The following is a 26,918-nucleotide window of genomic DNA, read 5'->3' as shown; positions in this document are numbered from 1 at the left end:
ATGTTTAAGTGAATAAATGACAATTTATTTCATCAACTCGTTTTGCTCAGTGTTATGATCCCGGTATAAAAGGTGTAAATGCCTGGTCTCCCGTGACAGTACCTGACACAACCTGGAATGAATCAGCACAGAGGTTCCATTTTTGCAGAGTTCTGTCCAATCAGATAAACTTGCTCGGATTGTTGTTTCAACAATATTGTTCGCCTCTGTATCCAGACAGACCTAAGGATTTTGGAGAGGAGACCAGAGAGACAAGGTTTCACCTCTGGCAGTCCTGGTTTAAGAAGTTCTACTACATCCTCCACTTGAAGGGTTTTAAGAATGGCAGTTTCCTCAGCTCCAGAAGCTGAACCAATGCAGGTGAATACTGTTCAAGGACCAATCAGTGCTGAGGAAAGAAGTTGACGTCGCTCCAAAGACTTATGTTTGTGTAGCCCTCGTTCCCTCTAGTGTGAAGGGTCTACTAGTGCTGGCGCTACCTGTCGGCTCACAGGAGCCTGGGGTAACAAATATACTGAGTGGCAGCGCCTCCACCTGCCCGGGATCCCAATTGGATGAGATAACCCCAAGCAGAAACCAATAATAACATACTACAAACAAACACAGACAGAGCCCAGTGCTACATCCAATGGCAAAAATAGAGTGAAATACCTATATATCTCTTGAATAAAAGGGTAATTTAGTTTAACACTTTGGCCAAAGCATTGTAAGCCTGTGCGCCCCTCCAAGGCATCACCATAATTCACAGGTCCTAACACTGATTAAAATTCTTAATAACCTGTACAACACTAGGAAGAGTGATCATAAATTGATCTGTCAATCAGCTGCATGGTTCTAAATCTGATTGAAATTCTTATTTACCTGGACAATACCAGGAAGAATAATCTGTATTAGATCTGTCGCAATCAGCTGCATGCAAAGACCTGTGCATATGGAAAGTGGGATGGGACGAGCTTAAATCTGAGAGGGAGGGGCCAACCTCCAAAATTAGCTGTGACCAGTTAACAAACACACAGATACCCAGTAAGCTCATTTAAGCCCCCAAAGTACTGGGTTCTGTCTGTGTTTGTTCGTAGTACATATTGCCATGCCCAGTAGCACTGCTTTTTTTACATTTATATACATATATATATTTTGTGGTAACTATCCCAGAAGGGGAAAGGCTTTTAAAATTAAGGAACGTATCATCTGCACTACTACCAACATAATCTATATGATAAAATGCCCCTGTGAACTTTGCTATATTGGAAAATCTAATAGGATGCTCAAAACCAGATTTATAGAGCATAAAAGCAAGATTAGCCATAGCACTGTGGAGACAGTTTTAATAAAACATTGTTCTGAGTTTAATAATGCAGTATCGTCGTTAAAATGGATGGGCATTGAACACTTGCACACTTCTAAACCAGGATTAGATAAAGATGTTTTACTACTCCAAAGGGATTGCTAGTGGATTCACACCTTGGACACAGTATACCCTAATGGGTTAAACGATTATTTATCATTGAATTGTTTTCTGGAAGAACGTTAACATTTATTCCCATTTTTTCCAGCTTCTTTAGGCTGCTGCCACTGTTTAATCCCATGGCAGGGTGCCAAGGTGACTAGTGCTCCTTAAAAGCCAGTTTTCAGGTCAACCTAGACACCCCCACATTGTCCTGGGGAGAAGTCCGCAAAGGGGAAAAAAGGCATCTGAATTAGCCAAGTCCTGTCAAGGGTAAGCCGCCACTACTTCCCGCACAGCAGTATCTGAGGGAATGGATCCAGGCCTACTTGTCATCTGCCATTTCACTTAGTGCATAGGTTTGGCACTGCTAGTGAATCGCCTGATACCCCGCACTGGAGTTGTGTATATCACATCTGGGGGGGAATTGAACAGCAAATAGCTACAGATGTAGTTCAATCTGGACCAGACCATAGGAGTCTTTTCAGAGGTTATTTGACTACCCCTTAAGTACCCCATGACATAGCTACCATATCCGAGGCCTGGGGCCCAATGACATATTAGCTACATTATTGGCTTTAATGCTCGTTTGAATGTAATATGAACGAGACTCCTCCCTCTTCCATTCGCATCAAGACATTGCTATACATGGTAGCGGCACTCAGGTGCCATGGCCGTCTAGGTACAGGGGTGCGCAAACTTTTGTATGCCTCTCTCTCTGCCCACCCCCTCCCCCCCACACTTAGGTTGCAGCGACGCTCGAGCCTGGCGCTCTTTCTTGGAGGATATGTGCCCAGCCAGTTGCGCTCACGGGGGGGACGGGGACGCAGCCATGACATCACAGAGCTGGTTCGTCTTCATTGGGCGAACTGCTCACGTGACGCGCCAGCGAGCGGCAAAAAATTTCTTGTCTCTGCAAGCAGCTGAGCGCCGTGCGGTCACGGGAACATGCACACGCTCACGGGAACATGCATGCGCTCGCTCAAGGTGGACAACCACATTGCTAGCAATGTGTTTGATCGTGCTGAGCTCGAGCGCACGCTCAGCGTCAAAGCCTTAGGCTGGGGCCATGGTGCCTCAGACCGTGCAGACGTTGAGCGAACAGACTGCAGGGTGTTCGCGTCCATGTAGGGTGTGGGCGCGTCCACCCAGAAGCAGTCACGTGAGCGGTTCACCCAATGAGGGTGAACCAGCTCGATGACCTCACTAGGAACGTCCCCCATGGCGCTTCTAGCATGGCCAGGGAAAGCACCCGCTTTCCTACAGCGTCCGCGCGCCTCCCCACGGGAGAAGGCACCATATCCCCATCCTAAGGCTGAGTCCATGGTGACTCAGCCCGTGCGGAGGCGCGCTGAGGGAAAGCGGATGCTTTCCCTGGCCTTGGTTAGCGCGCCATCCGGGGGCGAGTCGGGGGGGGCAGTGACATCACGGAGCTGGTTCGCCCTCATTTGGCGAACCGCTCACGTGACTGGCCCTGCGCTCAAAATTTAAAATTTTCATATTCGCTCTAATTGCGGCTGCAGGGGCTCACTGCGCCTCAGCACTTGCAGCTTTTACTTATTGCAGTCTTTAAGTGGAAGTCCTCGCTCACGCGGTGCACGCTCACCCAAGTTTGGCGCTTGAGCAGACAAAAAAAAAACTGACTTTGAAGCGCGCTCAACTTGCCTGCAATGCCCCTCCTCCCCCCCCCCCCCCCATCTGCGCTTGCAAAATAGGCAGGACACCCGGCACTCATGCTTAGAGTTGGTGATGTCACCGCTCTCAAGCATGAGCGCGGTCAGCACCAGCGGGGACGCAGTCTAAGGCTGCAGCAAAATCAAATTTGCTTGCTCTGCAAGCATCTAAGCGCCGAGCATACGCAGGCGCCTGCTCACGCTGGCCACACACATTGTTTCAGAGCGTCCAGCGTGAGCGCGCCCACCCAGCGCCGGCGAGGCCTAACAAAGGTCTTGCGCGCTCCCCCAGCATTTAACTTAAATATTGTGGGGAAGAGCACGGGGCCTCTGTATGCACCCCCCCCCAGAAAATGTTACGTCCCCCATGTCTAGGACACACGGAAGGCCGCAGTGAGCCCCCCGGCAGCAGACACGGGGCAGACCACAGTATCCCCCCAGCAGCAGACACGGGGCAGACCACAGTATCCCCCCGGCAGCAGACACGGGGCAGACCACAGTATCCCCCCGGCAGCAGACACGGGCACACAGCAGTATCCCCCCGGCAGCAGACACGGGCACACAGCAGTATCCCCCCGGCAGCAGACACGGGCACACAGCAGTATCCCCCCGGCAGCAGACACGGGCACACAGCAGTATCCCCCCGGCAGCAGACACGGGCACACAGCAGTATCCCCCCGGCGGCAGTATCCGGTCGGCAGCAGACCGCATTGTCCCCCCCGGTGGCAGACACGGGGCAGACCTCAGTATCCCCCCGGCGGCAGTATCCGGTAGGCAGCAGACCGCATTGTTCCCCCTGGTGGCAGACAGCAGTATCCCCCCCGGTGGCAGACACGGGGCAGACCTCAGTATCCCCCCGGCGGCAGTATCCGGTCGGCAGCAGACCGCATTGTCCCCCCCCCCCGGTGGCAGACAGCAGTGTCCCCCCGGCGGCAGACACACTATGCTACAGTACTTCGTTACTTCCTCTCCCCGCACATCCGTACTGTCATTCCAAACCCGCCTACATCCGGGAACCAAACAGGAACTGCGGTGACGTCAGAAAAGTGCCGCGATACCTGATTGGTTCCCTCAGGTCACGGTAACCGCGTGACTCGGGGGCGGCCTGCTTGTGCGGGTCACACTGGGGGGGAGCAGCCCCGGTATTAACATGTCCTCCCCGCGGAAGGGCAGCGGCTCGGAGCAGGAGTCGGGGAAGGTGAGTACCGGAGCTGGGGCCGCTGCATGGGGGAGGGGGAGACTGTGAGGCTCTGCAGACAGGGGGAGACTGTGAGGCTCTGCATGCAGGGGAAGGGGGAGACTGTCAGGCTCTGCATGCAGGGGGAGGCAGAGACTGAGGCTCTGCATGCGGGGGAGAGAGAGACTGAGGCTCTGCATGCGGGAGGGAGAGAGACGGAGGCTCTGCAGGCGGGGGGGGGAGAGAGACTGAGGCTCTGCATGCGGGGGGGAGAGAGACTGAGGCTCTGCATGCGGGGGGGGGAGACTGAGGCTCTGCATGCGGGGGGGGGAGAGAGACAGAGACTGAGGCTCTGCATGCGGGGGGGGGGAGAGACTGAGGCTCTGCATGCGGGGGGGGAGAGACTGAGGCTCTGCATGCGGGGGGGGGGGGAGAGAGACAGAGACTGAGGCTCTGCATGCAGGAGGAGGGAGAGGCTGAGGCTCTGCATGCAGGGGGAGGGAGAGGCTGAGGCTCTGCAGGCAGGGGGAGACTGAGGCTGCGTGCAGGGGGAGGGAGATACTGTGAGACTGAGGCTCTGCAGACGGGGAGACTGAGGCTCTGCAGACAGGGGGAGACTGAGGCTGCGTGCAGGGGGAGACTGAGGCTCTGCAGACAGGGGGAGACTGAGGCTGCGTACAGGGGGAGACTGAGGCTCTGCAGACAGGGGGAGGGGGAGACTGAGGCTCTGCAGACAGGGGGAGGGGGAGACTGAGGCTGCGTGCAGGGGGAGGGAGAGACTGAGGCTCTGCAGACGGGGAGACTGAGGCTGCGTGCAGGGGGAGGGAGAGACTGAGACTGAGTGCAGGGGGAGACTGAGGCTCTGCATACAGGGGGAGGGGGAGACTGAGGCTCTGCAGACAGGGGAAGGGGAAGACTGAGGCTCTCGGGCAGGGGAGTACAACAGGACGCACCACCACGGCCACTGCCAGTGTGCTGCTTGCTGCCTCTCGGTGTGAAGTGGGCAGGAGGGGCATTAACTTCGCCAGAGGTGTTATACAGTCCCTCCCCCTCCCGGCAGTGAGAGGGTTATTACACACGGTACCCCGTCCCGTCCTTGAGTCGTCACCAGGACTGGTTTTCAGGATCCTCTAATGATTATGATTAACTGGGTCACCCAGCTCATGTGATGTGGGTGACGCTTGTGTGTAGGGAGGCAGTTAAGTGATGTAAGCCGGGGTTTTAATATACATACACCCCCAACGGTACCTCTCTAACAGGTACTCTTCCTATTCAGCTGCACCTAGTATTAGTTGTACCAGTGGCAACGTTACAACAACTGGGAGATGCCTTATCTGCCAATGGTCAGCTGGTTAGGTGGGGAAATTAATACCATTTCGTGTGTGTGTATATATATATATATTTTCTTTTCTCCATGCATACACTTTGTTTTCATGATTTTTGCCTATAGATTCCCACATTGAACTACTGTGGCCAAATAGGAGCAGTTGTTTGTGTCAAATGTATTATTTATTTATAAAATGTTTTACCGGGAAGTAATACATTGAGAGTTGCCTCTCGTTTTAAAGTATGTCCTGGGCACAGAGTTATAAAAATACATGGTTACATTAAAAGAACTGACGTTATACAGTCAATTCACAGACATTTCATGGCCAGATGCAATAGCCAGAAAACCCAACTCTGCTGTGCCTATCTCACACTACTCCTACTGGTTGTTATTTGTCTGTTTTCTGCCAATTGTATTGTATTGTATTGTATGTCTTTATTTATATAGCGCCATTAATGTACATAGCGCTTCACAGTAGTAATACACATGGAAATCAAATAAATAACAGAAAATATAAATAACAGATCATGGGAATAAGTGCTTTAGACATAAACGTAACATTAAGGAAGAGGAGTCCCTGCCCTGAGGAGCTTACAGCCTAATTCGTAGGTAGGGAGAACGTACAGAGACAGTAGGAGGGCGTTCTGGTAAGTGCGTCTGCAGGGGGCCAAGCTTTATGTATCAGGTGTTCAGAATATCCACAGTGCTATTCATATGCTTCTTTAAGCAGGTGGGTCTTAAGGTGGGTCTTAAAGGTGGATAGAGAGGGTGCTAGTCGGGTACTGAGGGGAAGGGCATTCCAGAGGTGTGGGGCAGTCAGTGAAAAAGGTTTAAGGCGGGAGAGGGCTTTAGATACAAAGGGGGTAGAAAGAAGACATCCTTGAGCAGAACGCAAGAGTCGGGATGGTGCATAGCGAGAAATTAGGGCTGAGATGTAAGTAGGAGCAGAAGAGTGTAAAGCTTTAAAGGTGAGGAGAAGAATGGAGTGTGAGATGCGGGATTTGATCGGAAGCCAGGAGAGGGATTTCATGAGGGGAGATGCTGAGACAGATCTAGGAAACAGTAGAGTGATTTTGGCAGCAGCGTTTAGGATAGATTGTAGGGGAGACAGGTGAGAGGCAGGAAGGCCGGACAGCAGGAGGTTACAGTAATCAAGACGGGAGAGAATGAGGGCCTGAGTCAGAGTTTTAGCAGTCGAGCAACAGAGGAAAGGGCGTATCTTTGTTATATTGCGGAGGAAAAAGCGACAAGTTTTAGATATGTTTTGAATGTGAGGGGCGAATGTGAGAGAGGAGTAGAGTGTGACCCCTACTTTGGCTACTTGGTGAATGATCGTAGTTCCAACAGTAATGTGGAAGGAGGTAGTAGGGCCAGGTTTGGGAGGAAGTATGAGGAGCTCTGTTTTAGCCATGTTGAGTTTAAGGCGGCAGAGGGCCATCCAGGATGATATAGCAGAGAGACATTCAGAAACTTTGGTTTGTACAGCAGGTGTAAGGTCGGATGTTGAGAAGTATATATGTGTGTCGTCAGCATAGAGGTGATATTTAAACCCAAAAGATGTTATTAGGTCACCTAGAGAGTGTGTACAGAGAAAAGAGAAGAGGTCCCAGGACAGAGCCCTGGAGGGTCTGTAAGCTAGTGTTGTGGTTTTGTGATGAGTAGAGGGACAGTTGATCATTTTAAAGAGGCAATGATCTCCATTTAATTTGACAGCCCCCTGCTCTTTAGATGAGCACCAGCACAAACTTATTTTGATCCCTCTACTGCCTAACTGGATATAAGGGCTGGGACCCGCTGCGCCCGGCGGCGCGGGCGGCCGCGTGAGCGTTCCCCACCAGCAGGGGAATCCTCCCGAGACGGTCCCAGTCCCCCCTCGCTGCTGGCTCACTACGCGCTGTGACGCGTTAGCCGCCAGGGGGTGCAAGAAAATTGTGATCCCAAGCGGTGACGAGTCACGTGGTGCGCTGATGAGCCTATCAGCGGCGGGGGCGGGAGCTGTCAGACAGCTTCCTACACAAGGTAGGGGTGTGTGTGTGTCATTTGTCATTTGTGGGGAAGGGGGAGGGAGCTGCTTACCTTCCGGCAGCCCGCAGCAGCTCCCTCCTGCAGCCCGTGGAGGGAGGGGGGGGGGAATAGCGGGTCCCTCCGCTCAAACCACGCCCACTCCCGCCTCCCTCCCGCTCCCGCTCCCGCTCCCTACAGTTAATTAAAACCAGAGACAGAACATAAAACACAGACAGAGCTCAGTGCACATCCAGTGAAACTCATACACGGTACAGTGCCTAAATATATATGTATAAATATCTATTAAATAAAATGGTCTTTTAGTTTAACATTTTGGCCACTGCACGGCAGACCACATTCTCAAGGGTCCCTAACACTAATATAAATTCTTAGTAACCTGTGCATTGCCAGGAAGAATGATTTATAATAAATCTGTCAATATTAGTTGCAAAGTTCTAAGTCTGAAGCTTTTATTAACCTGTACATTACCAGGAAAAGCACTCTGTATTAGATTTGTCACAATCATACTGCAAGCAAGCAAGTTCCCCTGAGTGTGGGAGATGCTATGGAGTGAGCTTTTAACCATTTAAATGTGGGAGGGGGTAAGCTTCAATTAGGTAGGAGGTTGCCACCCTCCAATCAGCTAAGATTGGTGTCCAGTATGTCCCGCTCCCTACAGACCGCATATCGCGGTCTGTGCCTGTCAGCGCGCCGCCTGTCTGCAGTGCGGGCGCGCTGACTGAGGGAGCGGGGCCTTAGCCTAATAGTTGGAATGGCAATGCACTAATTGCCCTTCTGTATTGGTGAAAGGTACTAAAATAACTTAAAGATAAGTGCTAGTCAGCACATATGTGTAAAATAGCATCTGGTTTTTAACTGTTATTCTTAAAGCAGTCTAAGCGTTGTAGTAAGTGACAGTAAATAAAGTTAACTTGTGAAAAAAGTGCCGCCAGTTTTTAGTTGCATGAAAACAAACAAATGAACTAGAGGTGTGAACAAAAATGCTTGTGACAGTCCACATTCGCAAATGTTGTTTTTTGTTTATGTAAGCATCCTAACAAATGAATAGCTACATACACTGAAATAGCATTGGGTTCATCGCCAGGTAGGATCAGGGGCAGTGATATGCATTGCTGGTATATCTGTTAGTCAATTGGTCTTTTCAAAGTATATGGCCCAGAACTATAAAAATCCTAATGGACCAGCTCTGCTGAAACATGATGTCTACAAGATCAAGTTCACCCCATTTCGGTTGTCTAAAGGTAGCTTGTCCATGTTAGCCAGTATGAGGTTGAGGCATAAGTGGGTTATTCTTTAAACTGTGATTGTGGCCAGTCTGGCATGGTTGAAAGCAGGAGTGTTGTTATGTAGTTTTTGTTCGTTGGTGTCCCATTAACCACTATTGCAGTTTAACGACCAACCACCATAGAAAGATTTCATTTGCGTGAACGTTCAAACCTGACTTCCTCGCAGTGGGTTTTGAAGAACAACCTAAATCATTTTAAATGAAATCATTGTTCAACCATTCTACTCTCTTGCACTCTACTCTCTAATCAAATGTGAAGGGAGGAAGGCAATGCACAGCTCACTGGTAAGGAACCAAAACGCAATCAATGAAAACCGAACTTTATTAAGCAAAAATGGATAGACACATGTCTATGACAACGCTGACGCATTTCGTACCCGACGGCGTACTTTGTCAAAGAGTAATGCACCATACAACTAATGATCTTTAAGTACCCTCCTCGGTTCTCCAACAGGACAATGAAGCAGCCAATACGTTGCAATAAACACACCTGTGGGGTAGAGGTGTAAGCGGAATCAAATATAAACACTTCGAGGAGGACAAATGAAGATCTGTGGTGGATAGTAAAACATAACACAGACATTAAAATAACAAAATAAAAAGGTAACATAAACAATACATACATAAACATAATATAAATAATGTGACCACTAATTCCTAAATGGCAACATAGTGTAAACACAATAATATAACAACAAATGAACTAGACAATGTGTATCAAGCACTAACCACTATAACTAAATATATCAACAATTAAATGGAAATATAATATATAATGAATGATAAATAATAAATACTCAAAATGGAAAACGAAATATGTAACAATATATACATTTTATAAATTGAAATGCTATAGAATATAAAAAATGAATATAACAAATGAACAATATAACTGCCTCCAAAAGTCGAAAATTCACACATATTAAAATAAATATGAATACATATTGGGAATTAGATTAAATCACATAAACAATTGTTGGGGGGGAAGGGGAAAGGGGGAACACGGAAAAGGGGAGAAGAAAATGTGATTGCATATATCAAGAATTTCTAATAAGAATACTATATAGAATCATAAACAGTATATAATGAAATATATTAAACTATAAAGCATATAAACAGAAAAAATTGTATGCTATAGATATTCGCGTATTGTAACATAAACATCTATATACCAAGACAGACAATGATAGATGTATATGGATCTGGTCTCGGACCCTCAAAAAAAATATTAAACCTTAATCCGTAAGAAAGTGTTTTACTTCCCATTTGACGTGTATTCATGGGAATTTAGAGTATTCAAGGAATAGATCAAATGCATCTCTCTCTTTGGTTTAATTTCTTAAGTCTGTCACAGCTCCGAGGATGTACTTGGAATGTGTTAAATTCCTATAATCAAAACTAGAGCAGCCCCCCTAGCTGCATTCTGATGACTTGCGACAACAGGATAATGTTTGATGCATTGTGCACAATTTTGTAAGCCATTTGTCAAATGCATTGTTTGTAGGGTGTTGCTTGTGAGGTTACTGTCCTAGCGAATACTTTTCTGGATTGGTAGGGAATTTAACATGGCGTTTCCATGCTTGTTGGTTTGCAAGGTCTCTGTATGTAGGTAACATGCAGAACTGGGACGTCCCTTAAGGTTGGAGGAAAGGCAGCAAAGGAAAAGGGGTTTTCACAGTAAGGGCTGTTAAAATGTGGAATTCATTACTCATGGAGACTGCGATGGCAGATACAATAAATAGCTCTAAGAAAAGTTGGCTATCCTTTATTTTTCGAGCACTTGTGAGCACGTTCACTTGTCACAGTTCTGCAACCCTGCTTTTCACCATTATCTCTTAGCACAGGGGTGCACAAACTTTTTTCCCTGCGCCCCCCTGCCTGTTGTCCTCTCCGCGTGCCCCCCTCCCTCTCCTCCTTACCTTGATTCCCGGCGTCTGGGCGTCATGATGCCGCGTTACCATGGCGACGTGTCTCCAGATGCCGGTTGAATCAAGGCAAGTATTGTTTACAAAGGCCCTGCAGCTCCCCCGGCACTTAATCTAAGTGCCTTTGGGAAGCGCGCAGGGCCTCTGTAAATCCCGCACCCCCGTCGGTAATCTCGCGCCCCCCCTGGGGGTCGCACCCCCCAGTTTGCGCACCGCTGTCTTGGCATACAATACTTCATCTGTAGCTAGGGATTCTGGGAAATGATATGCAAATGAGCACACCTTGTCACCTTTTGCTTCAAATCTATTTTAACATGGACCCCTATGAGCTTATGCTTGCCGCATTACACTACTTTTCTGCTCAGCCTGAGCCAAAGAAGTGTATTTCTATATTTTTATTTTTAGGATGTATACAGGTATATACCAAATAAGTAAACCTGGGAAGGATGTTGATTCAGGGAGAAATCTGATTCCGATTACTGCAGTCGGGAACAAATTTATTTTCCCCCTTATGAGACATCATTGAATAATGTTTCACTGGGGTTTTGACTGGCTTCCCCTGGGTCACCAAACAGTACTGTAAATACAAATATAGGATCAGGATCTTTCAAATTGTAACATAGGTTGAACTTATTGAACATAGGTTTTATTTTTTTCCCCCTCTACCTGATCTACTATGTAACGTAGCAGTGGTCAGTACTGTGAAGTGATGGTGAATTGGCGATTAAAGTGAGATTATAGTTGTTGTCAGGCCTTGGTCAATACATGTTAGTACTCCCTTTTTCCTACTCGTCCTTGCCATATCTCTGGGTGTAGCATTATTGTTATCTTTTAAATGAGGGGAGTGCAGAGTGTTCACAGCAAAATATGAAAAAAAGATGAAAAGCACACAGTGCGACCAATATAATGTAAAGTCTAGTAATTTGAAAGTGTAGGTCAATTCCACTCACAGTTTCTTCCTAAAGGTTGGGGCACAGACACATTCTCTCTGAATAGAGCAACAGCTGGACTGGACGCTGGTGTATATTCCACAGATGTGGGGCAGCATTCTTCCAATGGGGCTCATAAAATAACGAGAGACTATCATGTAAAAAAGTATATATTCTTCACAGCAAATGGTAGAAAGATACACTCACATTTCATATGAGATCAGCACATTGGATGAGTCTTTAGTCGCTGGCATCTCTGTAGCCAGCATGTAGCTTCTCGCGTTGTCGCAGGAAGTGACGTATCCACTGCAGGCGGAAGCGGTATGACGCGACACCTCCAGCTGCCAGGACTTCAGACCCTCGCTTGTGGGCAGTCAGAATGGAAAGTATTCTGTGCGTTTCACACACAGCTTCTTCAGGAATCCTATCCTGTCTCTGCCTACCATGGTGTGTGTATATATAGGCTAATATCCTAATCTTTCAATTAAACTAATTGTATCAGTAGTCTTCCATTATTCAATCATGAGACATTATTCACAGCTAAAAATGCCACTTAATACATAGTGGCATTCATAAAAATATATATGTATATAAGTGTAGACAAATGTCATAAATTTATACGAACATTTACCCCACACCCCTGGAATGCCCTTCCCATCAATATAGGACTAGCACCCTCTCTATCCACCTTTAAGACCCACCTTAAAACACACCTGTTTAACGAAGCATATGAGTAGCACTGTGGCTGATACTATATACCTCGTACATACATTTTGACCCCTTGCAGACACACTTACCAGAATGCCCTCCTACTGTCTCTGTATGTTCCTCCTACCAATTGGATTGTAAGCTCTTTGGAGCAGGGACTCCTTTTCCTAAATGTTACTTTTATGTCTGAAGCACTTATTCCCATGATCTGTTATTTATGATTCTCGTGTATTACTGCTGTGAAGCGCTATGTACATTAATGGCGCTATATAAAGTAATGCATACATACATCTTACTATGTGCAATCACAGAGTACATGCGTTATTTATTTCAAATAAAATATTAATCTAAAAACCGGTGCAAGACCTAAGCAGAAGAAGATCAACTAAAGGGGGAATAAGTGGACTGTGTAATTATGCCTGACAAATGACATATGTAATAAAATGGGATGCAACAGAAACTGAATAAAAATAGGGAAATAATAAAATGGGTGCCTATATCAAAGGCAAAAATGAGCAATATCTATCCAGATTACACAATGAGAGCCCCCATGTCTATGTCCACATTTAGTCCATTTGGGACTAATGTGTGTAAGTTATAGATTGGCCAACTGGATCATTCTATTAAATGTGTAGAATTATTGTGCAAGAGGTGAAACTATACAATGTAAAATATGCAAACCAGTCATTCCCAATCCAAACTCTTACTCACTTTTAAAAAAATGTATTTTAATTGAGTCCTCCTGTTTGAAAAGAACAAGCAAGACTGCTTAATCTGAGCCTTCATGGATAATGAAACTTGACGTGTGTGTGTGTGTGTGTGTTTTTGTGTGTGTGTTTTTATGTGTGTGTTTTTGTGTGTGTGTTTTTGTTTGTTTGTTTATCACGTTTGGGCTAATTTTCAAGCCAGGTAATTGTTTTGTGGGAACCACTCTTGAAGCAGCAAAACATGTGAAATCTATTTTTTTTTTTTTTTAATAATCAGTTCTGTTGTATTAGATAACAGTAACTGTTCCCATGTCATATAAAGAAATGGGGAGTAGTTAGGCTTGTGTGTACAGGTTAGTTTCCTGCTATATTTATCCAGTAGTTGTACTGTAGCAGTCGTCTTGTCATATAAAAGCTCTTATAGAAACTGGATGTCATTGCTTACCTGTTGTACAATACCATCGAGGTACTGTATGTTGGTACTTTTTTTTTTAAATTACTTTTACACAATATATGACCTTGTTTTATTGCAGTTCCATCTGGTAAATTGGGTTGAACTATCTTGTGTTAATATAGTTTCTCTTTATCCCCTTTTCTAGACCAAGACAAATATTCCTAATGATGAAATTAGGATGTCCATGAAAAGTGAGTTCACTAGTAATTTTTATTCCCTTTGAACAAGGAAGGTGAAGAATTGCTGCAAAGTTCCCCAATGAGTGACTGTGCCCCGCATTAGATATTTTTAACTTTTCCACATCGGTAGGAAAATCTTTTTCTAAACCTTCAATTCCTCAAATAATTTGGCATCCTCTCTAGATTCTGCAGAGGTGGAAGAACCGGAGTCTTAAATCATTGAAGGTGTAATCTGTAGAATGCCCAAGTATTCCTACAGATGTCTTCTACAACACATGTTGCTACAGAATATAAATGGATTACAAAGCCTATGCCATATTCTGTACTGTGTTGTTATCACACGAAAACCGGTGAACACAGAGTTAATTTTCTGTGTATTAAAGACAGTTTACTTGTTAAACTGTGCGTATGTAACTTGCTGGGGAGAATGCATGTAGTCCCCTCTGCTTTTACAATAGAAACGCTTGTTTTTCTCCCTTGTTCATTATTACTTTGATGTGATTGGATATTTTAACCTTGCATCCTAGTAAATATATCATTCTACGTTAGACCTTTATTTCTCCTTGTCAGTTTGCAATTTGAGTATTTTTTTTTGTAGGTTTATAGCGTAAGCCAACGGATGCGCAAAGTTTTCCCTCTGCCCCCCCCCCCAAATGGAGTAGGGTAAATGGGCAGATGCAGCACTGATTATAGCTAAGACCAGATCTAGAATGCCCCTAGTGAATAATGATATAACAAACTAGGTGCATTAGATAAACCACCTTGGTAGTAATGTAGCCTCAAAACCACCTGGTAGAGGTATATACAGAGGGCTAGGTGTCCATCTATTGTAATAAGTAGGGAGTTTACACAGCTCCTAGATAACATATATACAGGTGCATGTATATTGATACTCAGGAAGAACACCTAGAAGCTGGCATAGCAGGGGTGGAAACAGTCAACAAAACCCTGCACTAATCAGTAGTGCCAGTACAAATCCCAAGGTGTATATATAGTATCTCCTTTAAGTAGTAAATCATGGTCTATTGCTGTAGCGTCAGACTAAAGTTTAAAAGAGACTTCCAAGTAGGAGTCTCATAACATCACTAGCCCTCGGTATATACCTCTACCAGGTGGTTTTGAGGCTATATTACTACCAAGGTGGTTTATCTAATGCACCTAGTTTGTTATATCATTATTCACTAGGGGCATTCTAGATCTGGTCTTAGTTATAATCAGTGCAGCATCTGCCCATTTACCCTACTCCATGTGTTAATCTAGAAATTTAGGGGTTAACCAATAGGAAGTGGTATAGGCAGTTCATCATACTTACTTTTATTTTGTGTTACACGTACACTATCGGTAATATATGTTTTATGTAATGACAATAAAAGTTATATTTTATACTATATAAGTGGTGTGCATGTAAGTGAATTTTTCTTTGGAGCACACTGCCTTGTGAGCTCACCATTTTTCGTGTTCCAGAAAAAGCAGAAACCTAAGGAGTTCAGTGATTTGCATTTTATTGCCACCAAGTATTCCTCTTGTAACAAAGTTGCTATCACATCACCCTGTGTCAGTCGGCATGTTCACATTTTTGTATGCTCTACCATTTCACAGGGACTCCAAGGCTGCCAAAGGCGCGTTTCGATGTCTCCTTATTCTACCTGACCCGAAAATTTATGGACCTCCTTAAAACGGCCCCCGAGAGTACCCTGGATCTAAATGATGTTGCTTACATGTTAGGGGTGCGGAAGAGGAGAGTATATGACATCACGAATGTACTAGATGGGATCCATCTGATTCAGAAGAGGTCAAAAAACCTTGTCCAATGGGTGTAAGTCTACTCCAAAACGTACAGAATGTGCCTGCGCGGTCGTTTTTAACCCAGTTCTGTAGAATTCAATTAATTGGTTAACTATACATTTGAAAACACACCAGTCTGTATGCTAGTATTATTGCTTTTTGTTTTTATTGCAGCTGCCCCTTGTTGGAGCAAGGGTAGTTACATCTGGGTAATAAAAGTATGAAGAAAAATCGAATGGCTATGATTGAGCAAGTTCTAAAAATGTAACCCATATTTGATAGATTTCCTACTATACTATACAGTAATAAAGTTTGGATCGCTCTAAAGAGATGTCGGAGTCTGGTGGAAATAAAACATCTTGCTGTTTGACCTTGTGATGGTATTCAAAGATTTATATTTTTGCTGGTGGTCGTCCATAATGATTTCAGAGCATTTACACACCAAATAAATTGTCCCGCTATTTCAAAGATCCAGCCACATTAATCGTGCAATGAATCTGTCATATATATATATATATATTTTTTTTTTTCCTTTTATGCGAAGGATCCAGGCGTATGGGAAAAATGTCGCACAGCTGCAAAAATCGAAGGGCTACAATAATGGAGCTAAATTAAAAATCTTTTAATAAATGAGCGACATCATGGCAGGATGTAGTAAGCAAGCAACTCTAACGCGTTTCACGCATATTTCAGAGCTTCGTCAGAGAGTATTTTTTCTTTTATATACAGTGGTTAAAGTTGCAGACCAAGCAATATCCTAAATGTGTTGTGTTTTTTTTTTTTAAATCAGTTCTGTACTATGAGAAAATGTTTTTGTAGCATTTAAAATAAAAAATAAACTCTAAATGACATTTTTAATGTATTAAAATGTAACAAGCAATTTTTGTTTCTATAGCAACCATTTACAAAGTCGCTTCCTCTTCTGAAACAGGTTCTGGCACACACCTTTTTGAGCCCTGCCCTCTCTCTAGCAGTGCTCCAATTGTATCTAGTGACTACCTGGTCACATGATCTTCCCCACAGAACTTTGCATCTTTGGTCCTCTTCTGCTGCACTGACAGACATTTAGTGACCCCCCCCCCAGTCGAATCTTCACCAATCGATCACAGGAGAATGGATCGATCGGCAACTTAGCTAATTACTTATCATTGTGTGGATTATATTGATGCACCTAATTGAAGGGGGGAAAAAAACTGCAGCTTGGACTGCTGCTTTAAAGTGGCCGTAGCTCTTTAGACTTCACTTTACAATACAATATGTATGTATTATCAAATGGATCATTGAACACAATCTGTTCTTACATATGTTGAAAGCAAGAAAAAAAGAAGTCCAGAGCAACATCCAATGTGACAAAAATACACAGTGAAATAACTATATATCTCTTGAAAAAAGGGTCTTTCAGTTAACCCTTTGGCCAAAGCGTATAAGCCTGCGAGCCACTTTCAAGGCATGACCATAATGTCGCAGGTCCTTTCTGAGAGCTTGTTGGGTATCTTTATATATGTTGAAAGCATACTGAAATGAGGTGAAAAGCATCTCTAGTATTTAAGAAATATATATTTCATATTAAAGCCTGATTTTTAACTGGTACATTGTAAAATCATAAGATGGCCAGATCAGTAAGAATTTCTCTAGGGAGTACAACATAGTTGAGCCGTGTGCTCAGAAAACCTAAGCTAATGTTCAGCACTTCACCTTGCATTGGGTTTTTATATGGAGACCTTTCTAACAAGCAGGATAATTGGAAGCCAAACATCTCTCTGGTGCACATGGGTCAGTTAAGTTCAAGTTTTATAAACTGTGGAATTGCTTTCCCCTCCCCCCACCCTCCCCCATCAAAAACATCTGTAGTAGGGATAAATTGCAATGTAAACACATTCCCCCCCAACCCCCCCCCCCCTCTTTATGTTCCACTTTAAGCTTGGTAAGAGTTCTTCTTATTTTAAATAGGACTGTTAAAAGCTAGAATTGTGAACATGTTAGATAGGATTCCCTGCAGTGAAGTGCAGACATGTTGTATTGAAGCTTTTTGTTTGTTAGAGTAAACCAGTCTTCAAAAATGCTGTCCCTGTTGACATCGGGCCTGATATATTTTACATCATTGCTCTAAAATGTGGTAAATTAGCAGTACAAAGGCATAATTTTTGTTTTGCACTTAATAGTTGGGGGAGGTGTGCGCATTACGGACGCATGAAAGTTATTGCAATCGCCAAGCAGATTTAATTTTGTTTTTTAAGTTTCCTGACTAATGCTTATTAGTGCCCTGAAGTCATTGCCATGTATGGGTGTAAGACTGTACACTCATGGTGACAGAAGTACTTGCCTATGGAAATGGCTCTGGTTTGAGTGGTCTCCACTTCAGGGGCTAGTGTCCCACACTGGGTATTTTGAGGGGGCAGATTGATTATCTATATCCCAGTCTCCTTTCCCCCCTGCTACGCTCTACTTCTCCCTAGTCTCAGGCAGGTACAGTACTGAGCTCTCGCAACAATGTAGGAAGAAAAGTACTTTGCACCACACTTTTTTTATTATTATATATAATATGTACGGTATTGAGGGTAATTTTGTTAACCAGAAGGTTTCTGTGCTCCCTGCAACCTTCCTGCACTCATTACCATCCTATTAGTGTTAGGTATAGACACGCTAGTGATGTATAAATTATAACTTGCAAGACTGAAAGATACAGTGAAAACCGTTTTTATTACAAGAAAAGTAAAAAAATAAAGTCCATTCCTGCAGTGACTGGATATCTGTGTGCAAATGATTGTGTATAGAAGGTGACCTTTTATTTGTTTGTTTTCAGGGGGTCTGATCTGAATCAGACGGGCACTGAGGTTCCTGAGCAGCAGAAGCTTCGGCATGAGTTGAGTGATCTTTCTGCTATGGAAGTAGCGCTGGATAGGTTAATCAGGACCTGTGCCTACCAGTTATTCCAAGTAACAGAGGACAAGGCCAATGCAAAATATCCTTTCTGGTCATGTGTGAGATATAGAAGAAAAAAAGTATTTTCAGCACCATGACTGTCAGTGCATTGTGTAACCCAGGGGTGTGCAAACTGGGGGGTGAGATTTTTTTTGTTTGTTTTTAAGGGGGTGGCGGTTACAGACGCCCTCGCTCTTAGCCAAAGCATTTGTATTAAATGCTGGGGAGCATGCAAGGCCTCTAACTTATTGGCTTTGGGTGACGCTGCATCAAGTAAATCTGTGCAAACGTATAACTTTGTAAACGGGTAAAGAACCCATGGGATGTGTATAGCACGTGGTAATAGTTGCCTACCTAGCTCACAAGATGCACAATGTATGCATTATGAGCAACTTTTGTGTTTAAAATAAAAACAAAAAAGTCCCATGTTGCGAGTTTGATGGAAAAATATTAAACTTGTACGCCCCTTGTGTTTTTGTGGAAAATGATTAGGATATTGGTGCATTGTAGTACCCTCTTGTACTTTTTAAGGGAGCACTCGCATAGCAGGTGAATAAAAATGTAAACCAATTATCGGCTTGCTTAGAAGATTCTATGCCCGGAACACTTACTTGCATTCTGTTGCAGAAATATGCTTTGTCAGTGAGCACCGGTCAGAAGGGGAAAGAAAAAGGCATATCGGCTATTTTGTTTCCCTTGATTGCCTTCTAATTACTATGCAATAGCCAAAACCAAGACTATTGACCATTGCTCTTCTTTATTTTTTTTTATTTTTTTCTTTTTTTTGAAGGCAAAGTCTGATCACCAAAGACATTGAATAAAATTATAAACACTCTTCAAAGTTAAAAAAAAAAAAAAGTATTTGCATAATTGTTTTAAAGGCATCAGGTGCTACATTTAACCGATAAAACATTTTTGGTCACTTTTGTCCATGAAGCATTATGGTGGCAGCATAATTTTAATTAAACACCCATTTCTCAGGAGAATGTAAGTAAAAAAGAACATGAAATGGCCTTGTGCCATTTGCTTACAAGAGTAGCAACAATTCCCTTTCAACAATGTGATGGGTTCAGAGGGTCAAATATTAGTGAATTGTGACATTTTTAAACCAATCATCGTATCAAGTGATAATGGCATTTCAGGATCCTATATGCAGGAACTCAAATCAATTTCTCTGGTTTTGCTCCGCAACCATAAGATTTGGGAAAAATGTTATTTTGCGTCTGTTAAAAATTTACAGTTATTTAACATGGGTTGAACTTGGACATATACATATAGTAAATGAGGTTGGGGAAAAAAATATATCAGCTGACCAGTAATAATTTGTCTTGAGAGAGATTGTAAGGTTGTCTTTTTTTTTTTAATATTTATTTTTTGCTCTTAAATGGTAAACCATTAAAAAAAAAAAATATGTATGTATGTAAATTTTTTGCAGTGTGTACTATAATCCTTAACCAACAAACATTGGCTTATGTGACTTACCAAGATATCCACAGCATTGAAGCTTACCATGAACAGATTGTCCTTGCAGTCAAAGCCCCAGAAGAAACTAAGCTAGAAGTCCCAGCACCCAAGAAAGTGGGTACTTTTAATTGGACGTTAGTTCTTTAACCTGTGACAACACTGTTAACGCTGGTAGACCAGAGCACTGTTAATGTAGGTGGTCTGAAAGGCGCAATTCCACTTGGCCAGCCAGGAAACCTTTTTGAATTCTTATTGGCTCCCCTAAATAAATGTAACCTTACTTGTAGTCTAGATTGTTTGGCATTACAAATTGAATTTCTTTGGGGCCTTTGGATGGGGAAGTTTGTCAAAGTCTCTTTCTTTACCCCTTTTACCCCACAATGTGCTTGTCAGAGAAGTGGGGAGGAGAAACTCTGACTGTATATAAGCACTTTCTTAACAGTGACACCACACACAGGGAGCAAGTCTGTTACAGCACTCTTATGTGAAGCAGCAATTTCTTTCCCCATGCCCCCTAAGGAGTTTTATTTTTGTAATGCCCATTGCCACCCCCTCCCCACCCCCCACCCCCCCCCCCAGTATTGAAACTGAGATTGAACAGAGCTGATTCTGAGACCCCCTAGTTCCTGAGATGCCTACTGGAGCAGTTAAAGAGTTACAAATCTCCCTCCAGGGGTAACAAAATGGCTGCCAAATTTCAGACCAATAGGAAGTTGCAACATCCTTGCTTGCAACTTCCTATTGATTCCTCCCTCTTAAAAATCGGTAAGTATCTTGGGAACCCTGAAAATGGCACAATAGATCTTGCTGATGCCCCGGTTTCAATCATGTTAAAAAATAAAAAATAAAATAAGGGGTAGGTTGGTTAGAAATGGTTGCTGCATTCATGTAGCTTTACATGGAAAATATTGTTCTGGTTGTAATACTGTTGAGAATTAAATTTTTGTTTTTATATTTTAATGTGAAAAGTGGTATGTACAGTTGTGTGAAAAAGAAAGTACATCCTCTTTGAATTCTATGGTTTTCCATATCAGGACATAACAATCATTTGCTCCTTAGCAGGTCTAAAAATGAGGTAAATACAACCTCAGATGAACAACAACACATGACATATTACACAGTGTCATGATTTAGTTAACAAAAATAAAGCCAAAATGGAGAAGCTATGTGTGAAAAACTAAGTACACCCTTACTGCTTCCATAGGAATTAAGATGCTAAGTAGCAGACAGGTGCTGTTAATCAAATGCCCTTGATTAATTGATCATCAGCAAGTGTGACCACCTCCTATAAAAGCCGCAGTTTTAGCAGTTTGCTGGTCCGGAGCATTCAGGTGTGTGTTAACTTAATGTCAAGGAGGAAAGACATCAGCAATGATCTTAGAGAATTAATTGTGGCTGCCCATCAGTCTGGCAAGGGTTATAAGGCCATTTCCAAACAATTTAAAGTCCATCATTCAACAGTGTGAAAGATTATTCAAAAGTGGAAAATATTCAAGACTGTTTCCAATCTTCCCAGGAGTGGACGTCCCAGCAAATTCACCCCAAGGTCAGACCATGCAATGCTCAGAGAAATTGCAAAAAACCCAGGAGTTACATCTCAGACTCTACACGCCTCAGTTAGCATGTTAAATGTTAAAGTTTATGACAGTACAATTAGAAAAAGACTGAACAAGTATGGGTTGTTTGGAAAGGTTGCCAGGGGAAAGCCTCTTCTCTCTAAAAAGAACATGGCAGCACGGCTTAGGTTTGCAAAGTTGCATCTGAACAAACCACAAGACTTCTGGAACAATGTTCTTTGGACAGACGAGACTAAAGTGGAGATGTTTGGCCATAATGCACAGCGCCACATTTGGTGAAAACCAAACACAGCATATCAGAACAAACGTCTTATACCAACTGTTAAGCACGGTGGTGGAGGGGTGATGATTTTGGCTTGTTTTGCAGCCACAGGACCTGGGAACCTTGCAGTCATTGAGTCGACCATGAACTCCTCTGTATACCAAAATATTCTAGAGTCAAATGTGAGGCCATCTGTCCGACAGCTAAAGCTTGGCCGAAATTGGGTCATGCAACTGGACAATGATCCCAAGCACACCAGCAAATCTACAACAGAATGGCTGAAAAAGAAAAGAATAAGGTGTTGCAATGGCCCAGTCAAAGTCCAGACCTCAACCCGATTGAAATGCTGAGGTGGGACCTTAAGAGAGCTGTGAATAAACAAATGCCTGCAAACTTTAATGAACTGAAGCAACGTTGTAAAGAAGAGTGGGCCAAAATTCCTCCACAACGATGTGAGAGACTGATAAAGTCATACAGAAAACGATTACTTCAAGTTATTGCTGCTAAAGTGGTTCTACAAGCTATTGAATCATCTGATCATCTGAATCATCTGATATGTAAAACCATAGAATTCAAAGAGGGTGTACTTTCTTTTGCACACAACTGTATGTATATTTATTTTTACCTGTTTTAACAAGTCGTCTTTTATTGTAGGATTGCGTAGAGATTCATATCAAGAGCACAAAAGGACCGATTGACGTGTATTTGTGTGAAGTGGAACAGGCTAATGTAGAAAAGAAAACATTTGAGCGTTTGACCAAGACTCTTAAGATGGAACCAGAACCCATTCAAATGGAGGTGGAGGAGGAGGATGATGAGGATGATGAAGACGACGATGATGACGATGATGAAGACGATGATGAGGACGATAGAGAGGCTGGAGAGGTCCGCTTCTAGCAATAGTCACAGTTCCTAATGCGGTGTATGTGTCATATACCAATCTGTCAAGCATGAAAAGCTTTCTGTAGACCACAAAACAAATTAAGCAGTGCAGATGCTGCCTCTCCAGCAGTACATTCAACTGATTTATTCTGTTAACCCAGGAACTGCTTAAACAAGGGCACCATCACATGGCAAAGTCAATCCCGCATTTCAGGGATTTCATGTTTTCGTTTATTGTGGCTAATTTTTTTTTTTATATATTATTTTGCGGACTGATATACCCCCGACTCCCCCCCATACCTGGCAGAACAATCTGACTGCTACTCTACGCAGTGCGTTTTGTGCAGACACGGGAAATGTCTCCCTGGCAGACTGTTGTATCCAGTACGGTCAAAGAACTCCATGCTTCAGTATTCTGCAATAAGTTATTGCACGCGCTACTGAAGCCTGACCTGCTGCAGTGCTAATACAAGAAATAGCTACTTTCAACTTTTTGGGAACAGAGAATTAAAGTACATGTTGCATGTTTCTGAAATCGATGGGGGGGGGGGAGTTGATATGCACATGAATTTTATTTTTTAATGTGCTAAAGCCTTCATCCCATCAACTGGCAGAGGCGCTTGTAACGTTGCAACATGTAGCGAGTTTTTGGCTCCTATGACAGATGGGGTTAAGAGAAAAATTACCGTCACTCAGCCTGTCATATTGTGGGTTGTTGCGTGGCCCCGGATTAAATAAACTGCTGCTGCCATTGTAATCTCCTTTTGCACATCACTTTACCTTCTCAACGGACTAACTTGAGTGTTCTTCATAGATTTCACTCTATAGGCTTTAGAAGTCTATCCTAATATCTGGAGAGGACACTTGTAAAGTCATGAAAGTAAAACGAATAGATGCTGAAATCACTTTCTAATTTTTGTTTTTAATTTTTTTTGGTCAACTATCAATTATATAATAGAAAAAGCTGAGCACTTGAAGAAGCAATCCCACCTGCATGCTTCCTGTCTTGGGGTGTTTTACTTTATAAATCTTACCTGATCTAGGTTCCCCCCAGAGCTGGACTGCTTAGTCTTTGCACCTGATTACAAATTCAGAAGATACAGTATTCCAGCTGCAAAGTCTAATGTCAAATTGGTGCTTTAATGTGTGGCCATGTATCCTGGTACAGCTTACTATGTAGCTATTTGTATTCATTATTTTATAATATACCAATGCTACTATTGACAAATTTCAGTGCACAAACTGTGTTTCTTGACCCTATGGTGCAGGTCACTCGGCAATGAAGAAAAGTAAAAGGGGGGGGATTTTCCCCTTTGGAAATGGTTTAAGGGTTGTAGACAGCGTTGTGCTAAAAACAGCTTGCTAGAAAATTAGCTTTAATAGGGCATTGCATGCTTGTCCCTCCCCACCCATTCCAAACATGAATATGGGGCCTGGCATAGTTACACACTTCCAATTTCCCATTCCCCCCTGGAGAAAACACCTCTGGAGTCATGAATGCCCATAGATCTTTGCATTTACTGTTCGCTCTATACGCATCATAATCTGTCTTAACTTTGGGTTTCTCAATTGTTTGAGAATTCCTTATACACTGTCCATCCGCAGAGACGTGTCTAATTAGAGACTTTTTTCTTTAGCCCTAAATGTAGAGGACTGTCGAAGTTGGAAGTGCATTCTCATACTCTGCACCGCCTTGTATTGAAAACATATACTGATGAACATGCTTCAAAGCGGCAATACATTTTTTTGTAATGGTCGATTTTGAAGAGTCATGTACTGTACATATCAAAGACAGCACAACACACAGAATCATGAATGAAATGCCTATCGATTAATTAATTGGAATGAGGACAACTTTGTACATATGTAAAAATGTTTTGTAGATTTTGCTCAAATGTGTTTACCCTGTAAAACTTTTACAAAATGTTGTTGCTGCAAAAGCTAAATCTGTCTTGGTTTACTTTTTAGCCGTTAAGTGCCAGAGAGGCTTAGCAATATATTGAGGGACCTGCAATATTTGTCTTATGTATATTTAATCACGGACAATGGTCGTAGCCATATGATTTGTATTTTAAGTTTGTTCTTTTCTTTAATCATGTCCTGTCATTTTGAGACTAGGTTGTTGCAATACACACACTGCTACATTACAGTAAACCTCCATTTGAATTACTGGGACACACTCTTCAGCAACAGAATGGGGGTAGCCACTGAATTTATAACTAAAGTATCTAAATATGTGCTATTGAACATGCAAAGGTCTCTATGTAGCCACAGACTTCTAACCAAATATTTTTTAGTCTTGGTGTGCTAATCTATCTTTGAACCAGGCACATTTTTATTTGCATACCTTGCATAGGACTATGTGTACACTGAAGTGTGAATTAAATGAAATTGTGGATAGCCTGCAGTTGTTTGGCGCTATGAATTAACTAGTCTGATTTGTATCACTGGACTACCTGTTTAGAAAACTAAAGATTGTAAGAAACGGAAGATCGTCAGCCGCATTATAAATACAGTATAATTTGCACATGATCTGTCTCGGTCTTGCATCTCCTGTCAATAGTTTTATTCTTTGGAACAAATAAACCAGGCACTGTAGAATTAAGGCTGTATAGACTGATTCCTATTATGTAGCAACATGGTTCCTATAATCCCTACCACTACCGAAAGTGGCAAAGATACACATTATTTCACTTACACTGGCAACTTCTCTGATGCTTTTTTTGTATTTTGACAAACTTTGTAGAGTAACAATTTTTGGAAGGGATAGATGGGCAGAAAAGAGAGAAAGGGATGGCCCTTCAGTCCTGCAGGACGGGCGATAGGAGAGGGACAGATGGCTGCTGCGAGGGAAGGGTAGGGCCCGTCTTGCCTGCAGAGAGTGAGCTGTAGAGTTGCTGTCAGTGAGGCCGGGCCCCTTGACTAGCTGGGCCCAGGACAGCAATTCCGGCTGTCCCCCCCCTGTCGGCGGCCCGGTGCATGGTATGCTGGAAAAAAAAAAAGGTGCCAGTAGAATAAGTTTCATATCCTAGTTCTAGACCTTTACAACACCAATATTACTAATTCTAATAAACAATAAAATCTTACTCTGCTGAAAGTCGAGGACTGCTCCTTGTCGGGCCTGAAACATGGGTACAATGTTGTTTTTGTATATTAGAAAAACCCTTGCGATATTTACTTATTGGGTGTATTTTTGTTTTCCTGTCTACGTTTTGTAAATATAAAACTTGAATAAATCAATGGAATTTTACTCCCTTTCCTCGCATTCATCTTTTGTTGTTAAATGTTTGATAACTAATGCCTATCGATGGTCTAGAATATTGCAGCTTTTTATTAAATGTGGTCTACATTTGACCTCTTTGGGAACATTCTTTTTAGCCTCTGTTGCTCTCTGGAGGAGCCGGGTGGTTACTTACAGTTCCAGTAGGTAACAAGGATCCAGTTTAGTAAGTTGCTTCAAGACTATTTACTGCAATGCTGCCACTTTTTAAATTATATTCAAAAGAGACGCAAAGGATAACACCAGACGAATTATAAACACATTGAACCACATAAAAACACAATATTGAGCAGTGATATTATCCATACACGCAGAAAAAGCATTCAATAGAGTGTAGGAGATTCATGTTCAGGATGCTGGAGCGCATAGGAACAGGCGATACATATATTAAAGCCCTATATAGCAACCTGCTGGCAAAAGTCATGGTAAATGGACAAATAGCTCAACCATTTGATATACAACGGCACAATGACAAGTTTGCCCACTATCCCCGGTAATCTTTGAATTAGTAGTGGGACCGTTGACAGAAACAATAAGGAATCATGTAGATATAACGGGCATAAAAATAGGAAATAAAGAACATAAGATTGCACTATATACAGACGACATCCTTCGAATTATAACGAATCCCCTAAAGAGGGGTGCGCAAACTGGAGGAGGAGGGGGTGCAAGATTTCCGGGAGGGGGAGGAAGGGAGCGCAGTGCTTACAGAGGCCCTGCGCTCTTCCCCCAAACCATTTAAATTAAACGCCAAGGAGCGTGCAGGTGGCCTCTGTAAGGTCCCTTACCTTGTCTCCGATGGCTTCTGGCGAAGCATCATCAAATTGTACTTCGGGTCACAATGTCATATTATCATGGCAATGTTATGTCAGCGCGCCGGAGACAAGGTAAGGAGGGAGGGGGGGGGGAGCAG

At 43.1% G+C, this 26,918-nt stretch overlaps 1 protein-coding gene across 1 annotated transcript; it reads left to right on the top strand.

Moving 5' to 3' along the window:
- Nucleotides 1–4,159: 4,159 nt before the first annotated feature.
- Nucleotides 4,160–25,975, top strand: E2F6 (E2F transcription factor 6). The gene is made up of 6 exons (XM_075598370.1): nt 4,160–4,315; nt 13,800–13,845; nt 15,433–15,649; nt 18,422–18,582; nt 20,006–20,118; nt 22,498–25,975. The coding sequence occupies exons 1-6, from the start codon at nt 4,268–4,270 to the stop codon at nt 22,738–22,740; spliced, it is 828 nt and encodes a 275-aa protein (XP_075454485.1). The 5' UTR covers nt 4,160–4,267; the 3' UTR covers nt 22,741–25,975.
- The last annotated feature ends 943 nt before the right edge of the window (nt 25,976–26,918 follow it).

The sequence above is a fragment of the Ascaphus truei genome, chromosome 4 (genome assembly GCF_040206685.1).
Source record: "Ascaphus truei isolate aAscTru1 chromosome 4, aAscTru1.hap1, whole genome shotgun sequence".
Classification (NCBI taxonomy): domain Eukaryota; kingdom Metazoa; phylum Chordata; class Amphibia; order Anura; family Ascaphidae; genus Ascaphus; species Ascaphus truei.
This window is presented reverse-complemented; position numbering and strand designations above follow the sequence as displayed.

What these genes read in the sequence shown, in the direction of transcription:
- E2F6 (XM_075598370.1), top strand. Translation starts at nt 4,268, where the DNA reads ATGTCCTCCCCGCGGAAGGGCAGCGGCTCGGAGCAGGAGTCGGGGAAG. An exon ending in AATTAGGATGTCCATGAAAA is followed by an intron (nt 13,846 to 15,432) that starts GTGAGTTCACTA and finishes ACCATTTCACAG; the next exon opens with GGACTCCAAGGCTGCCAAAG. An exon ending in GGACAAGGCCAATGCAAAAT is followed by an intron (nt 18,583 to 20,005) that starts ATCCTTTCTGGT and finishes ACCAACAAACAT; the next exon opens with TGGCTTATGTGACTTACCAA.